At 43.0% G+C, this 18484-nt stretch overlaps 1 protein-coding gene across 1 annotated transcript in view; it reads right to left on the bottom strand.

Annotated features, from left to right (window-relative positions):
* Window positions 1-18251, bottom strand: part of DNER (delta/notch like EGF repeat containing) — a 390856-nt gene extending 372605 nt beyond the window's left edge. The window contains exon 1 of the mRNA XM_070379858.1: window positions 17910-18251. Coding sequence (XP_070235959.1) covers window positions 17910-18164 — 255 coding nt within the window. The 5' untranslated portion in view covers window positions 18165-18251. The remainder of the gene's footprint in view (window positions 1-17909) is intronic.
* Between the last annotated feature and the right edge of the window lie 233 nt (window positions 18252-18484).

The raw sequence follows: 18484 nt of genomic DNA, 5'->3' as shown, positions 1-18484 counted from the left end.
ATTCACAGGCTCTTCTTGGATGTGACAGGTTCTTTCCCAGACTTTCCTTGTCTTGATGACTTTGATAATTTTGAGGAGTAATGATCAGGTATTTTTGTAGAATGTCCCTCAATTAGGGACATTAGGACTTATCTGCCTGCTGATGTCAGAGCCACAGGAGTTGCGAGTTTTATCCTTGGGTCAGGAAGACCCCCTGGAAGAAGAAATGACAACCCACTCCAGTATTCTTGCCTGGAGAATTCCATGGACCGAGGAGCCTGGTGGGCTACAGTCCATGGGGTCACAAGAGTCAGATATGACTAAGCAACTGAGCACACACACAAATGTGTCTATCAAGGACTTAACTGCCATTTTTATCATAATTGAACTGGGATTATGGGAGAGGAAAACCACAGAAGTAAAGTGTCATTTTCATTACATCATATCAAGGGTTGTTGTTCAGTCTCTAAGTCATGCCCTACTTTTTGTGACCCCATGGACTGCAGCATGCCAAGCTTCCCTGTCCTTCACTATCCCCAGGAGTTTGCTCAAATTCATATCCATTGAGTTAGTGATGCTATCTAACCATCTGTTCCTCTGCCACCCCCTTCTCTTCCTGCCTTCAATCCTTCCCAGCATCAGGTCTTTTCCAATGAATCGGCTCTTCACATTATGTGGCCAAGGTATTGGAGTTTTAGCTTCAGAATCAGTCCTTCCAATAAATATTCAGGGTTGATTTTCTTTAGGATTGATTGGTTTGATCTCCTTGCAGGCCAAGGGACTCTCAAGAGTCTTCTCCAGCACCACAGTTTGAAAGCATCAATTCTTCAGCACTCAGCTTTCTTTATGGTCCAATTTTCACATCTGTACATGACTACAGACTGAAGGTGGGAGGAGTAGGGGGCGACAGAAGATAAGATGGCTGGATGGCATCACCGACTCAATGGACATGAGTTTGAGTAAACTCTGGGAGTTGGTGATGGACAGGGAGGCCTGGCATGCTGCAGTCCATGGGGTCACAAAGAGTTGGACAAGACTGAGCAACTGAATTGAACTGTACGTGACTACTGGAAAAACCATAGCTTTGATTATATGGACATTTGACGGCAAAGTGATGTCTCTGTTTTCTAACATGCTGTCTAGGTTTTTCATGGCTTTTCTTCCAAGGAATAAGTGTCTTTTAATTTTGTGGCTGCACTCACTGTTCACAGTGTTTCTGGAGCCCACAAAAATAAAATCTTCCGCTGTTTTCAATTTTTCCCCAGCTATTTGCCATGAAGTGATGTAACTGGATGCCATGATCTTAGTTTTCTGAATGTTGAGTTTTAAGCCAGCTTTTTCACTCTCCATTTTCACCCTTATCAAGAGGGTCTTCAGTTTCTGCCATGACAGTGGTTTCATCTGCATATCTGAGGTTGGATGAATCACAAGCCAGAATGTCAAGGGTGCATGCTGTTACCATGACTTATCACTGCTGATGATCTTGATTGCCTGGCAGAGCATCTGGTTGCTCTTAAGATCACTCATCCCGATTTGCACAGTGCATTCTTTGGGAGGAAGTCACTCGGTACAGTCCACAGTTGAGGAGGGGGAATTAGGTTCCCTCTTTGAGGAACAGTATATCCATAAACTACCTGCAATTCTTCCACAAGGGAGAGTTGTCTGTTCTCCTCCATTGATTGATGGATTGCTTTGTGGTCCTCTTTTATAGCCAGTTATGTTAACATCTCTCCCACAAAACAACAAGCTCTCTCTCTATCCTAAGAAGTGGCCAAGCCAGAACCTGAGTCTTCTGATTCCAAGTCTCAAGCCTCCTACCACATCAACCACTGAACTGTTCCAGTCCCTGGAATAATTACTCTTGCTTCAGAGTCCATTAACTGATGGGGGGACTTCATTATTGCCTGTGATCCTTGTATCCTTGTATCCTTGTATCAATTTAAATATCTGTGTCATCAAGATGAAATAAATGTATATCAGCTAAACAATTCTGAACAGCTCTAGAACACCAGATATCGAAACACATGGACATTTTCTAACATTCTCTGTGTGTGTGTGTGTGTGTGTATGTGTGCGCGTGTGTAAAGGTGGGTGTAAAAATAGATATTGAGAGTCCTCCTAAAACATATAGTACAATATTTTGAAACTACCTGATCCACATATGCTCTCTAATGTAAGATATTAAAATCACCTAAAAAAAAATGGAGATCAACATGGCAACAAAATTTACACACAAGCATCGTAAAAAGTACCCTTCCAGGAAGTCCCAAGGAGACAGAATGCAAAGAGGCAGACAGGAGGAATTCATTTTTGGAGAAACACCATTCAAGTATGAAGAATCATCATAAAGAGAAAGGCAGCAGGCATATTGGGAATCCATTGACTTTATTCTCAACAGCTATTACCCCTTGTTCTGAGAACAGTATATGATTTCCTTAAGAGAAGCCTTCCTTCCAATCTTGGTCCCCAAAGTCTGACTAGGGTTAGTCCTGTGCTGGACACACGACCCAGGGCTGGTCAATGCTCAGAATCTAATCTCTGAGCCACAATGATTGGTTCAGAGACACACATTTGACCCATGTCAATCAACCAAAGCTAATTTCAGGACTTTCCCAAGCAACTGGAAAAAGAGGCTCTTTTGTCCCCTTAGGGTCACTTAAGGATGGTGTGAGCCTGGAGCTGCTGGAGGTCACCAGCTGGAATCTGAGAATAAAGCCAACACGGAGGAAAGTGGGGCAGAGAGCTAGAGAGACTCATGGCCCAGATGACATTATTTGAGCCCCTGATACCATAGTGTCTACACTTTTCAGTCCCATGAAACTAGAGATTCCTTTCTTGCTTGAGCTAGCTGAGCTTTCTGTTGCTTGCAACCCAAGGAGTTCTAATTAACACCCGCTACAAGTGTGAAAGAATCTTGATCTGGCCTGGTTTTCAAACCTCTCTCATCTTCATTTTTCTCATCTATAAGATAAGAACCTCATACATAATCACCGAAGTCCTTATAAGAGGGTTTAATACATTCCTATTTAAGACTACGAGCTTCCCAGTGGCTCAGTGGTAAAGAATCCACCTGCCAATGCAGAAGACTCAGGTTCCATCCCTGGGTTGAATTTCCTCCTTCCCCTGGACGAGGAAATGGCACCCCATTCCAGTATTCTTGCCTGAAAAATTCCATGAACAGAGGAGCCTGGAGGGCCACAGTCCATGGGGTCCAAAGAATCAGACAAGACTGGACAATCGAGCATGCACACACACAATTATGTCTACTTAGTGAAACACTTAATTGTACTTCTGGTCTACTCATACTCATGGAAACATACAAAATTCACAATCATCTTAAAATTAGTAATTTTACTGGCTTTTAGCTATGGTTATTCAAATTACTGAATTTTGTGAATTACAAGTGATTACTGCAAGTTAATTATTACTCTAATAAAACTCATTTTATTTTTAGAGGTTTTCTATCAGTTAAAATACAAAATCACACTTTTAACAGTGATTTCCGAAGGTGTTAGGCAAAAGCATTAAGCCATGCAGGAAAATTGTTTCTGATCCAGATGAAAATGGTTTTATGTTGAGGCCATCTTAAAACAATGGCCTGCTTGTCTAAGATGTATCTTAATTGCCAAAAAATAAAATGATGCAATGATTACAGTATTTCACCACTTTAAGTCTTCAACCGAATGGGATAAATTTCAGTACTGAGCTCAACATCATGTATAGTGAATTTTTCTATACATTGAAGGATGAGCAGTAGACAGCTGTGATAACATGAAGAAAACACTACATATGTAGACAGGGGACTCCAGTATCAACCCAGCCACTGTTTGACCTTGGGTAAATCACCAAGATACTCAATCCACTCCAGTCTCACCTATCAAGCAAAGGAAATGCCTCCTCCAAAGAAATATGAAGATTAAAAACACATAATACAGAGAAAGGAGCCTCACACACAGCCAGGCACATAAGTAACTGAATACTGAATGTGAATCTGAGTGCCCATAAGAACCTAAATATGCTTTTATGGGCAATTCCCACCATACTTGCCCAGAGGACTGTCCTTGTGATTCCAAATGTCTAAGCTTAAATTCTTTGGTGAAGAGAGTCCAAAGATGGGAAGTAAGCAATATTCAACTTCTGACTCTGACATTTGTCTCTGTGGTCTTCACTTTCTTCTGCAAAATTAGAGAAATGGCCAAGATGAATTCTAGGATGGTTCCAAGCTCTAAAAGTCTACAAAATGTGTTGCCATCTGTCAGTGTGAAAACTCGTGAACTTCCAGGGTGAAATCTGAAACTAGCCCCCTGTGGAATGGCAGGTGGCAGATTTAATAAGCAAAGGAACTTACTTATGAGGTATATCTTGGGCATCACAAGACAGATTTCTGTCCCTGCCCTCCAGAATCTTAAAATTTATGTAGAGGTTCAGCCATGTCTCCAGTCCAGATGCTCTCAACAACACGTTGCTCTCAAGGTCATGTCCTTGAAGATGGCTCTCATGGTAATGGCGGGCAGAATGCACATTCCAAGGATGAGACGGGGATGGGTGAGGAGCTACCAATTGCTCAGAGTAAGCTGGAAAATCAGCTAGCAGTCAAGTCTTCTCAATGACTTCCTCCAACACCATTTTAATCAGTGCCCAGAAACTGGCTTTCCTGGTGGCTCAGATGGTAAAGCATCTGCCTGCAATGCGAGAGACCTGGGTTCGATCCCTGGGTTGGGAAGATCCCCTGGAAAAGGCAATGGCAACCCACTCCAGTACCCTTGCCTGGAAAATCCCATGGACAGAGGAGCCTGGTAGGCTACAGTCCATGGAGTCGCAAAGAGTCAGACAGGAGTGACTTAACTTTCACTCTCAGAAACTGCTAGTGAAAGGATGAGTTCCTTAGATTACTAACCTTGCTTTGAAAGACAAAGAGCATCATCTCCTCCCCTCCCCCAGCATTCTACAAAAAACGTGTTTCAGTGTCAGACTGTGAGTGGGTCAGGCCTGGAAGATTCCAAGTCATGGAAATGGAGGGACGAATGGGAAGCAGATGTTTAGGCTGAGCCCTTGACCTGAGGATTCAGTTTGTTTTATGAGCTTCTCTGGGCCACAAACTATCCAGAGTTGCCAGAACTGCCAGCTCCCTGAAGGTATTTGTTTGTCTGTTTCTTTGTTTAGGGTAGAAGGCTGTGCCCTAGGGGCCATGTTAAGCTTTGTTGTTATTGTTTAATCATGAAGTCGTGTCTGACTCTTTGCAACCCTATGGACGGTAGCCCATCAGGCTCCTCTGTCCATGGGATTCTCCAGGCAAGAATCCTGGATGGGTTGCCATTTACTTCTCCAGGAGATATTCCCAACCCAGGAATCGAACCCGCATCTCCCTCATTGGCAGGCAGATTCTTTACCACTAAGCCACCAGGGAAGCCCCCATACTGAGCTTATGAAACACCCAATTCCCACTCCTTTCTAAACCAGGCTGCCCAAATCCCAATCCCTGAGGATATTACCTAGGTTCAGGCTGGAAGAAACAAAAAGCCTGGCAGTGGTTGCTAAGCAACAAGTGATCTCCAGCCTGCAGCCCCACAGGCCCATCACCAAGGGCAAGGGGTCCCACCTCCCTGCCCACTCGAATTTCTCATTTATACTGAGCTCATTAAAAAACTAGCTATGTCAGTGCTCTACATAAACCCACAGGAGCTAGCTCCTTAACAAACAAGCATGCTCAGATGGTACAGCAACCTATTACGATGACCAGAGAGACCACACCGGGCACACTGCATGTGCCCCATGGGTGCCAAGGCCTAGAGAAGGGGACTGCACCAGGCATGTGAAGGTCTGCCAACCAGACCAAGACCGTCCTCAAGCTGTATGTGGCTACTTAGGATCTGGATGGCCCTGCATTTTTTTTTTTTTTGCACTTTCTGGCCTTGATTTTCTTCTCAGTGAAGTGAAGCAAGCGGACCAATGACACCTAGAGCCACTTATTCACAGTGGTTCCAGTACCCCTGTCCAGCTCCCTCCTTCTCCCAAAGGAGATCAGCAGACACAAGTACTAGAATGCGGCTTGATTGCTGGAGTGGACGAGCAGGGCTCGAGGCCCAGGCTGAGTCAGAAGACACAGCTCCCCAGTGCACATGTCTTCCTGGGAGGGAGCCCCAGACACTGAGCTCTTTCAGGAAGAGACAATGGAGTGGACAAGCAGAATGTTATGAGAACTGGGGCAACAGACCAGGCCAGGAATGGACTACCTGGGATGCTGTGTGCCGGGCAAGGACAGAAGCAAGAAGACATCAACCCTGGCAAATAAGATCCCCCTGGAGGAGGGCATGGCAGCTCACTCCAGTATTCTTGCCTGGACAATCCCATGGACAGAGAAGCCTAGCAGGCTACAGTCCATAGGGTTGCAAAGAGTCAGACACAATTGAAACAACTTCACATGCACTGAAGTGCAGCACAGGGAACTCTACTCAATATTCTATAATGGCCTGTATGGGAAAAGAATCTAAAGTGTGGATATATGGATATATGGATACGGATACGGATAACTGATTCACTTTGCTGTACACGTGAAATCAACACTACATTATAAATCAACTGTACACCAATAAAAAAAATTTTAATTTTTCTTCCGAACATACAAAACATCTCAAGGGTCCACTGAAGGTGAGGGAAGCGAGGAAAACCTCATGTAAGAGATTTTTTTAAAGGAGTCAGCACACTGAGCACAGTTTTTAGCCCTCTTAAGGCTGAACATAATGGTTTTTTTCTTTAGAAAACAAAAACAAGAGTGATTTTTCTTTCAGTCAGTATAGCCCCCAAATCTCCATCCTACACCCATCCAACCCCTTCTTTATAAAAGAAAACATAATATTAAATTTACTTCTCTCCAGCTGAGAGTTTATTTTAAGCCTCATAGAAATGCTAATATGAGTTCTCATTTCTCTGTCTCACTTATTATTTCTCTCATTATGAAGCTTTTCTACAGAAATAAAAGAATTCCCTTTTGCACAATCAAAAAAAAAAAAAAAACCAATGGCCAGTTTTAAAGAGTGAAAATGAAGATAGAGGACCACAAAAATTCCTGGTCAGGAAAAAAAGGGGTTGTTCTCAAGGGAAAACGTGCTAAATATATAACATGAAATTAAAGCATAAGGGAAATTTGCATTTTGCTGAATATTAAGATGAGTCTTTTTCTGCCCAAGCCTGGATAGAGAACACTTTTTGAAATCAGACCATTACACCATCAAGAACTTCTAAGAAATACTCTGGTATCCAATAATACCATTAAAATTAACTTGGTGATCTTAACAAAATACTAAGAAACCCATGCCAATTATTAAAAGGGAACTTTGCTGAATAGTTCTTTTTTAAAAACAAATGAAGCATCTTAATAAAATTGTTGCAGTGTTTCAGCTTCAAAAAAAATAAAGACAAATTACAAGTATTTAAATATGATTTAGAAGATCCATGCCAGTCCTTCCTAAAATAGCCATAAACTAGGGCTAGTTATGTTTAATTATACATTCTAAAAAGACAATAGGATCAGTCCTGTCAATATAAATCTTAGCCAAAACAGAATTCTTTAAAAGCAAACTCCTGGTTTAAATTAGGCAGTTCTCAAAATATTGTACAATATAGTACTGGTATCAAACATTAGAATTCTAATTAAAACCTATTGACCATGATGAACTTGGATTTATAAATAAGAACAAAAAATGATAAAATTCTAAAGGGCAAAACAATGAGCATAAGCAGAATCAAAAGAGAAAAGATAAGTAGGGGAAAATATTAATAACACAAAGGACAAAGGGCTGACTTTCTCATTAACAATGAGCTACTGCAGATCAACTTTTTTTTTGGCACACCAGGCAGTAAGCGGGACCTTCCTTCCCTGGTAAGTGGTTGAGCCGAGGCCCCCTGCATTGGGAGCATGGAGTCTTAACCACTGGACCACCAGGGAAGTCCCAGGATAGATCAGTTTTAAAAATGAACAACCCAAAAGAAAATCAGGCAGAAATAAAAATAGTCAATTCATTAAAAAAAAAAAAAGTGTTCTTTCATTCACAATTTTTAAAATGCAAAGAAAACCAGGAAGATACCATGTTTTATCTATCGGTTAACACATAAAAATAAATCAAAATCTGGGATACCAGGATTAACAAAAATATGCATGAACAGGCATTCTCAAATGCTGTGAGCAAATGAGCAAAACTGTTCAATCTTTCTGGATGGCAATTTAGCAATACTTATTAAAATGCTTAATATATATAACTTTTGACATGCATATATATATACACACACACACACCCCACATATGTCATTGCATATAATTATGTATACATATATCGTCATTGCAACATCATTTATAATGGAAAAATGGAAGTAGTGCATTTCAGTAAAAAATGAGTACATAAATATTCACATAATGGAATACTATTCATCCATCAAAAAGACCAAGCTTGCTTTCTGTTTTAAGACATGGTAAAATTTTCGCAATAGATTAAGAAAAAAATCTGCAGAATAGTATGCATAAGATTATTTCTTCTTTATATAAAATAGCTGCATGGATATATGAGAATTTACATATGCTTCACATATGCTTCTATGTACAGAGAGGACAATGTAAAACTACACACCAAAACGTGAATAATGATTACTGCAGAGGCATGAGACTAGCAGAAGAGATGGGAAAGGGGTAAGATAAGGTTACCAGTGGCCTTATTTCCTATATTTTTACACATTTTTAATGCCGTAACACAGTTTGACAGTTGCCCTTGAAAGGGACTATGAAGATATAAAACTATGAGCTAAGTTATTCTTTTAAATGCAAGCTAATAAAATTGGCCTTGTGTAACTATTTGGCAAGAATTTAAATTGTCATTGAGGAACTCTTCAGAGCAAAGCTGGGAATCAGAGTAAGGATTAGTTAGGATTTTCAGGTAGGGTTGTCAGACTAAGCAAATTAAAACTACAGAACTCCCAGTTAAATTTGAATTTCAGAAGAACAATGTGCAATACTGGGACACAAAGGAAACAAAACCCATTTTTATGTGAGATTCACATTTAACTGAACAGCCTGTATTTTATCCGGCACCCCTATTTGGGAGCTGCTTCATGGTCCCAGGGTGGTTCTTGGCACATGCCTTAGTCCATGCCCAGAAGTTCCTTGTACATTTAACTAGTTTCGTCTTCCTCGGTTCCAGTGGTTATTTTATTGGTGGAAGACTTCTTCAAGAGTCTCATGAAACTTGTGGGCCATTCTCTAGGAGAACAAATACATACAAAAGTTGGAATCTCAAGACATCGACATACTCTTGAAACCATCTGTAGGTTCCAGGTTAAGAACTTTAATTTCTATCTAGATGTGACATGCTATCCTGAGTCTTGAACTTCATGTCATCTCAACAAATTTAAAGGACTCACACAACCTGACCTCAAGGCTTACTCTAAAACTACAGTAATCAAGGTCGTATAAAACTGGCAGAAGGACAGATATATAGAGTCAATGGAATAGAATAAAGTATACCCACACATGTATATTCGAATGATTTTCAACAAAGGTGCCAAGATAATTCAGTGGAGCGTCTTGTCAACAATTATTTCTGGAACAACTGGATATTCCTATGTCAAAAATAAATAAAAGCTACTCGTACACTGAACCACACACAAATACAACTATTATCTCTAAATAGGTCAAAGACTTAAATGTAACACCTAGAACAATACAAGTCTAGAAGAAAATACAGGAGAAAAATTTTGTGACCTTAAGTTAAGCAAAGATTTCTTACATAGAACAGAAAAAGAAGCACAAATCAAAAAAGGAAAAAATTATACATTAGATTCCATGAGTTCTAAAAACCTGCCCTTCAAAAGACACTGTCAAGAAAATAAGAAGACAAGCCACAGATTAGGAGAAAATATTTGCAAGTCACATACTGAATAAAGGATTTGTACCCAAAATATAGAAGGAATTCTCACGACTCATGTGAACAAATATTTCATCCAGGAAAAGGTATGGATGGCAAACAGCACATTAAAAAATACTCAATATCATCCATTGCTATGAAAATGCAAATTAACACAGCAGTGTGATGCTGCTACAGACAGGTATTAGAACAGCTAAAACCTAAAGCACCAATGATACCAAGAACTGATAAGGACGCAAGCAACTGGAGCTCTCACTTAATGCAAAGTAACATGCTGGGAACCAGCTTGACAACTTCTTATAAAGTTTAATATGTCCTTACCATGTGACCCAGCAATCCCACTCCTAGGTACTTACCAAAGAGAAATGAAAACATGCCCACTTAAATGTAGATGAATGTTTACAGCAGCTTTAGTCATAATCACCAAAAACTGGCAACAACCGGAAAGTCATCAACGAGTGAAAGGATAAAGCAAACAGTGGTGTATCCATACGGTGGGATACTGCTTAGCAATAAAAAGAAAAACCATTGACGCGTGGAACCTCAGAAGTCTTACACCAAGTAGAAGCAGCACGCCTTCTTTAATTTATATAATGTTCTGGAAGCCGCAGAACTCTAAGAACAGACATCAGATCAGTGGAGGCTGGGGCAGGGGAGAGGGTTCACCACAAAGGGGCAAGCTGAAATTTATGAAGGTAATGAGCTAGTCTATATCCTGATTATGGAGACAGCTACACAACTATACTTCAAAAATCATAAAACTGAATGCTTAAAAGGGTGAATTTTACTGTATGCAAATTATACCTTAATTTTTTTTATAAAGTCTGAAAACCCTGCGTGTAAGGAATAATCAGGAAGGTCAGTTTAAAGTTAGAGAGTTTGGTTTTCTTTTCATATTTTCTATATCTTCCCTTTCTTGGGTAGTATATGGAAGATATACTTAACAGTTTCCTATATTAATACACTTCACTTTGCTTAAAAATTAAGGATGCTGTGGGAGAGACACTGATACAGCCTTAGGGTTGGACCCTAGAGCCTGGCTACAAACATCCCTTGAGAAGAAAGACTGTGGAAGGACTTGGCAAGGGGGACCAGGACCAGTCTTTAGCTCAGTCAAATAAAAATGGAAAAGTAAATTCTTTTCACCAACATTTATGAAAATAGTCAGTCAACCTCTCCCCTTGGCATGGACCAGATAAATATTTTCAGCCTTGTAATCCATCTTGTTCGTTGCAAATTCTCCACTCCGCTGTACTTAAACAAATGGACAGTACTTAAACGAATGGGCGTGGCTGTGTTCCACAAAGTCTGACGGATACTGAAAATTGAATTTTATATCATTTTCATGCATCCCCAAACCTCATTCTTATTTTTGTTTCCAATCATTTGAAAATGTTAAAACCATTCTTGGCAGGGGGCCTGTCTGCTGTATGATGCCTGGTGCTCCTGGAGTCCTGAAGCCGGCAGTCCTATCTGGGGTCCTGCTCTGCCCTCACTCACCCTGGGGAGCATCAGTGGCCGACTTAGAGAAGCCCCTCTTCTTAAAGACAACTGCACTCCGACTCACACTGTGATTGTTGACCAAAGATAGGTCAGTGTTCAGATGAAGCAATGAATGATTCCATAAAAGGCTAGGTGGCCTGCACATGCTCAGGCCACATCGTTCTCTGTCGTTTGGCACCTACCTGGTAAGGGGGCTACAGAGGAGAAACTAACAAAAGTCAGTGCAGTGGGGAGTCAGCACCAAAATCGGAGCTTTCTAGTATCTGATATATCACAAGCAAAGAAAAGAATCTCTACTGGTGGAATTTTAGTCTTTTTGGAAATCAGGTATATATATATCCAAAGGAAAAGCATGAAATAAACAAGATTCCTCTTACAGATATACACAATGGCTACTAGCTCTTAGTAGGTGTCTCCTCTGGGCCAATCACTGGGCTGGATACTTTTCTAATCCACAACAAATTTCAAGGTTGGCATTGGGATCCCATTTTCACAGAAGAGAAAATCAAGGGGCAGAAAAACGAACTACTTATCCGAGGACCTTCAGAGTCCACCCTAGGTCTGATTCCCTCACCTGGACTCTTAACAATCCAGCGCATGCCAGCTTCATGGAGACTTCAAGTCCACTTTAAGATGCAAAATCTTTGCCATTGGAGGAAAGCATAAGCCAGAAATTCCAGGCCATTTGAAGCTGGGTGCTTTTGGATGAGAAGGTCCAAGAGCAGGTTGGGATTTGTACTCTTTTTCTCTGCCACATGCCACATGCAGGGCAGGCTGTGGGGGAGATGTCCAGAGTCCAGAGGGGGCTTCTCAACCCTGGTCCTACAGTAGAATTACTTGGAAGACATTTTAAAATCCCAGGTGCCCAGAGCCCACCAATTAAATCAGAACCTGGGGGTGGGAGTAGAGGGACCCAGGCGCTCATTGATGTTAAAGCTCCCAGGTAACTCTAACATGCAGCCAGGGTTGAACACCAGTGTAAATAAAGAAGGAAGGAGGAAATATAAAGAAATTCTCGGGACTTCCCTGGCAGTCCAGTGGTTAGGACTTCGCCTTCCAATGCAGGGGGTGCAGGTTTGATCCCTGGTTGGGGCACTAAGATCCCACATTTCTCGTGGCCAAAAAAGTCAAAATAAAAAACAGAAACAATATTGTAACAAATTCAATAAACACTATAAAAATGGCTCACATCGAAAAAACAGATAAAATTTCTCTTTAAAAAAAGCTTAAAAAAAAATTCTATCCACAAACTTTACTGTGCTGTTGGACTTTCTGTCTGGGGGGCAAATTTCGGACGTTCCTGCCTCTGGGTTAGGCAGCACTGACCACAGCCGTCTCCTGAATCAGTAAGAAGATCTAAAAATATAACTCAGCCATTCCGTTTTCTGACTCAAATACCCTTCAGCTTCAGACAGGTTTTCTTTCCTGTTTGATGCCTGAAATGAGGGCATAAACAAAAGCACTTTGGATGATACTGTGTCACATGAGACGCTTAAGCAAAGAAGCTAAAGACAGAAATGCATCTTTGTCAGGTGGCCAAGCTGGGAAAAATGATGTTTCCTAAGAATGCACCAGATAGACCAAATAAGAAATCACTCCATTTTCATAATGCCAAGAAAAACAACTGTTTCTTTCCTTTCTTAAAATCGCTCAAAGGATTTAGATGAGCTTTATCTGTTTGTTTCAAAAGAAAACTTGAAGTCACTGAGACTTTTCCAAGAAATTGTCTCTTTCATAATAAAAAGAACCAAACATTTATCAAAATTTCAGCACAATGAATTTTTTCATTTTAAAAACTGAGGTTGTAGTATAACTCATCCTATTAGGGAGAAAAAGTCGTCTGTTGCTTGAAGGGAAACAATCACAGACACCGAATAGACTAGTGTAATCATATTATATATGAGAAACAGATAATCTTTCTCCTAGCAGTATACCTTGTATTTATGCAACATTTTACTTTTTTTCTCAAAAAATTTTGAAATAATTCTCCCATACATCTTTATATTTATTGAAAAAAATTCACAATTTCCCATTTATTAACTGCACCTTTTCTAAAAAAGAAAATAAGATAAGCATTGCTAGCCCATTTTGGAGATACGAACAGTGAACTTCAGAAATGTTTAATTTCTCTCACAAGTTCACAAAACATGAATACCTGTAGAAAAGCCAGAGGAAGGAGCGATGTCTCTTGACAGCTAACACAGAACATTTTGTACAATCACAATGTGAACTGGTGCGTGTGCATGCATGTGTGTGAATGTGTGCAAAAAGTTCAGCAGCGAAGGCTGATGCTGTGCAAAGTGCTAGAATCCCTTGTTGTTGTTTGTTAGCAAACTTCAATCAAAAATTCATCAGAAGCAGAACCATTGTTTCAAGTTAGGGTGTTTAATCAAAGAGAGGATTATAGAATCAGCTTAGTGGGTAAAACTCCATAAAAAGCAGCTCCAAAAACCCCTTTTTCCTCCAAGGGGAGAAATTGACACATTTTCATTTTAATCCCAAAGGGTAAGATTCCCAGAGAACATGACAAGAAAAAACAAACAGGTGTCTGCCTGTTTGAATATTTGACAAAGAATCATTTCATTAAAATAAAAAAGCTTTCCAAACAAAATAACACAACTTTAATCCTTACATGTGATGGAAGGCTCAATGGAAGGGAGGCATTCCTGTACCACTCACCGAAAAGAAAATTTGGCCCAGCAGCTGCCACCTCTGATACCTGCCTGCTTCCCCAAATGAACCAGGAAGGCAAAAACAGCAGCTTCAATAATTTTATTTTAATTTGAAGTCTGAAGTTTTTTTCAAATCCATCAGAAATACTTAGGTGTCTTTTATGTGGTATCCATATGCTTTCACGATAGCAAAAAATAACTTCAGCCAGGCAGGACCTATGATTCTAACTCTGCAGGAAGGTCCTGCTTGGTAGGCAGCACAAGGAGAATTTTCTGTGTCTTTATCAGTCCTGAAGCTTTTCATTCCAGCTGGGCACAGCCATCTGAACTGTGTTTCAGAGCAAAACAGGGTGTTTTAGAGTAAAGCCGGACTCAGAAATCACTCCATCCCCTCTTCACTGAAAAGACTCAAAGAGGTTATGGTGCTAATTTAAGGTCACATAGCTAAAAATAACAGGGACAGGACCAGACTTTCATCTTAGCATCCTTCAGACTCTACAGATCTATTAATAACATCAAGCCAGCCACCTGGTTCAAATCCTACACTGACTAGCAGGGTGACCTTGGGGCAGTCATTAAACTTTTCTGTACTTCATTTAAATAACGGGGATGGTTCCAGCACCTAGCTCACAGGACACTAGGAGAACTCGGGAGCTATATTTGTAAAGCCCCTGGAATAGCACTGGCACATAGCAAGTACTTGAGAAAAGAGTTAGTAATCGTCATCATCGTCACCATGTCTCTGTAGGTTAGATTTCCATATACATCCTCAGAATCCATTGAATCCTTAGGATTTCATACTTTTCAGCCTGTTCTAACACTTTAAAATAGATGTATCTTAAGATGTATCACAAGTCTGGACAGGGGCTTGCATGGCTTGAACCTCTAGCCAGTATCAATGGAAAGAGCACCTAGGCCATCTTATCAGCTTGCCTCCACGTGGGCAGAAGGGGAAGAGAGACAGATGACACTAGACAGGTGTCAGCAATCAAATATCAAAAAACAGAATCAGACCGTTCATCACCAACCCTGTGAGGCAGATCCCATCCTCAAAGATGAGGAACCTGAGACGTGGCTTAGATCGCCTGTAACAGCAGGTTCAATGGGGGCAGCTCAGCTTCAAACCCACAGATCCTCCTTCACATTATTCACACTACTTCCCAGAGCCTGGGTACTTCCATCACCAGCTGATACCAGAAGCACTGCCTGGAGCCATGGCCTTGCCCGAACATCAGCCAAGTGACCACACAGAAGCTGAAGACAGCCTTACTCCATTTTAAGCCCAATTAGTGGTTCATGGCTTTCTTAACCTTGCAACACATACCCAAAATAGAAGGAGGGGGAGGAGGGAGAGGACAAGAGAAAGAAAGGAAGGAAGGAAGGAAGGAAGGAAGGAAGGGAGGGAGGAGGCAGGGAGGAAGGGAACCTCAGAGTTAGGTTCGGTGTTTCCATTGCTGACATTATTGTCTCTGTAGCTGGGGGAGGGGTGACACTTGCTGTCTAAAGAATTCTCTTCACGTACAGGTAGAATTCCATATTCAATTTATCCAGCAAGCATGCCGTTCTGTTTCAGCAACCATTCGGTCTGCAATGGCTAACATCCATTTCCCTTATCTGTAATTGAGTATGCATAAGGGGCTTTTTCCTCTGTTTAACTTCTCTATTCAGATTGCCTTTTTCCCCCTCAACAGAAAACGAGTCTCGAGTGTTACTGCAAGATAATGAAAGATTAAGTTAGCATTAACAGGAATCAATTTGTTATGGGTTTATAAGACTCCGAATCATCTCAGTTAAGTTCTTCTGGGTAACCAAGTCAGATCAGGTTCCAAATTTGCTAAGCTTTCCTGTTAGAATTACAGTAACTCCAGCTCTCTTCAACTCAGAACTCTGGACACCCAGTACAGCTTCTCCTCACATTCACACAGTTAAGAACTTCTCAGATCAGAGCTAGAGATCTGACTGTTTTGACCAGTTGTTCTGCAATATTTGTGCATCAGTTCATGACTCGTCTCTGAATAAACGCAGTCTTCTGTCAAACCCCCACTTTAGGACAAAAAATATTTATGCTTCTCTGTGAATCATCTTTAGGAAGAACTAAAGAGGTTTTTCTCTCTTTTGAAGATTTCTTATATTTTTAGAGTTACCAAAAGAATAAGTCCCAGAGTTGGGTTAAATTCCCTATGTTCAGTCTTTCCTCCCATATACTTAAACTGATGTGCACTCTAACCTACCTTCTCCCGTGCATCGCTACTACACTCTGAGTCCAAATCAACTATTTCTTTCAAGGACAGATTTCAGACATGGAAATGTGAGAGTGGTTTGATGGAAGCAATTAGGCAACTCATTTCTCCAGTAAACACCATGCACATCATCAATCAACAGGGGAGATCAGTGAGCAGGATTTCGTCCTAATGGCTCATATGGCTCCAGCTGGCATCTCCCCAGAGAGTCCTCATTCCCCAAATTTACTCCCAGGTTCATTCACACATTCATCATTATCCCCTCTTCATCCTTATCCTCATCTCATCAGCTCACTGGAACCAGCTAACGAAGAGGAGCACAAAACTGAAAAGATAGGGTCAGCTTGACCCTATTTGCTACTACCCAGAAAAAAAAATTCTAGAAAATAGCAAAAATTGTCTGTCAGGGTCAAGCTTCTCAGTCCTATTTACCTCTATCCAAAAAATATTAAAGCTTAACCCACCCTACCCTATCAAATCACATCAAACCACATGTGGCCTCTTCACCACAGGAATAAAAGTGCAGCTAAGCATTCTCCAAGTAACTCTTGGGGCATTCTCTTAGATTTACATGAAATAAACTCCTCCCCTCCAAATGGAGGGAAGAAAGCATTTGATCTCAACAGTGTTCCACCTTCACTTGGTTTAATTTCATCATTTCAGATAAATCCACTCTTTGCCCCTGCCTTGGAACCAAGGCTTGGGGTTTTTCTACCTGCACACCCAGGGCTGCCAAGTCACCTACTGAAAACGTTGGTGTGAATAGGTCAGTAGGTTTCACCGAGCTTTTAACATTCTTTAAACCAGCCTTGTTTATTATCTGCCAGATTCTTCTCGAAATCCCAAATCCACAGGCAGTAGCTGGCCATCTCTCGTCCCTCCCCTGGCCCCACGGTTCCTCGAAGCTTCACTAAGCCTGGCTGCCTGCCCCAAACATGCGCCTCCAGGAGCGTCGGCCGGGAAGGCTACGCACCAAGCCCCACTCGCCACGTCCCCTCGAATGTTTCCTAGGGCTCCAGCACTTCCTCCTGAGCTCAGAAAGGTCTGGCCACGGGGAGGCAGCTGACCTCTCTGTCTCCAGCTGCCTTGTCAGAGCCCTCAAGGGAATTGGAAAGGAAAGGAAATGCCCGACCACCGGGCACGGAGCCCGCGACTCCCTGTCGCTCTTACAGCTCACGCTCGGGTCCAGCGGGACAAAGAGCAGGGGTCACCTGGACACGAACATCCCGCCAGGGACGCTCGCAGGCTGGCCCTTCTTTGCAGCTAGGGCGGGCACCAAGACCCGGCTCTAGCGGACGGTGGCTCGGCCCGGGTCGAGAGGGGCGCACCAGTTGGCGGCTCACGGTCGTACCAGAAGTATGAGAGCCAAGGTAGCCACCAGGCCCTGGAACGGCGCGCCCCGAGAGCCCCGAGCTGGCACGGCCGGAGAACCAGGGTAGGCAGAGAAGAGACGCTTGCAAGGTCGGCCAGGGGTCCGCGTTCACGCGAGCCAAGAGGCCACTTCCATCGCCCACCCCGAAAAGGGAGAAGCTTGGGTCAGGCCCCTGGAGCCCCGCACTGGACAGCGCGCAGTGGCCAGCGCCGCGCCCTCCGCGTCCACTCACCTGGCAGTTGGTGCCAGAGACCCCGGCGGGGCAGGTGCAGCTGTAGCCGGGCTCGCCGGCGGCGGCCGGGGACTGAGGGTCGGGCACAGGGAGCTGGGAGCACACACCCCCATTCTGGCAGGGCTGCGCGCTGCATGGCCCCGGCACGGGCAGGGGCGCGGCGGGCACCGGGCTGGCCAGGCAGCCGCTGCGGGGCCCCGCGACGAGTAGCAGCAGCAGCAGCAGGGCGGGTGCCGGGGCGCGGCGGGGCTGCATGGCCGACGGAGAGGGCGCGGGAGCGGGAGCTGGAGCTGGGGCGCGGCGGCGGCGCTGGCGGCGGGAGTGGTGGTGCTGGCGGCGAGAACACAGCTCAGTGGGGCCGGGCGCCTCCTGCAGATGCGGGATGAGAGGTTCCCGGGGCAACGGCGGGCGGGGCTTGTGGGCGGGGCCAGCGGGGGCGGGGCTCCGGGCGGGCAGGGGAGGGAGGGAGGTGGGTACCCTTCCCCCCAAACCAGGAGTTGGGGCAGGCGGAGCAGAGAGGCCGACAGGGGGCCCCCAGCCACGAGGGGTGCGGTCAGAGTCGGAGGTGTGTCCAA

The sequence above is a fragment of the Bos mutus genome, chromosome 2 (genome assembly GCF_027580195.1).
Source record: "Bos mutus isolate GX-2022 chromosome 2, NWIPB_WYAK_1.1, whole genome shotgun sequence".
Lineage (NCBI taxonomy): Eukaryota > Metazoa > Chordata > Mammalia > Artiodactyla > Bovidae > Bos > Bos mutus.
The sequence above is the reverse complement of the archived record's forward strand: the minus strand, read 5'-3'. Positions and strand labels throughout refer to the sequence as shown.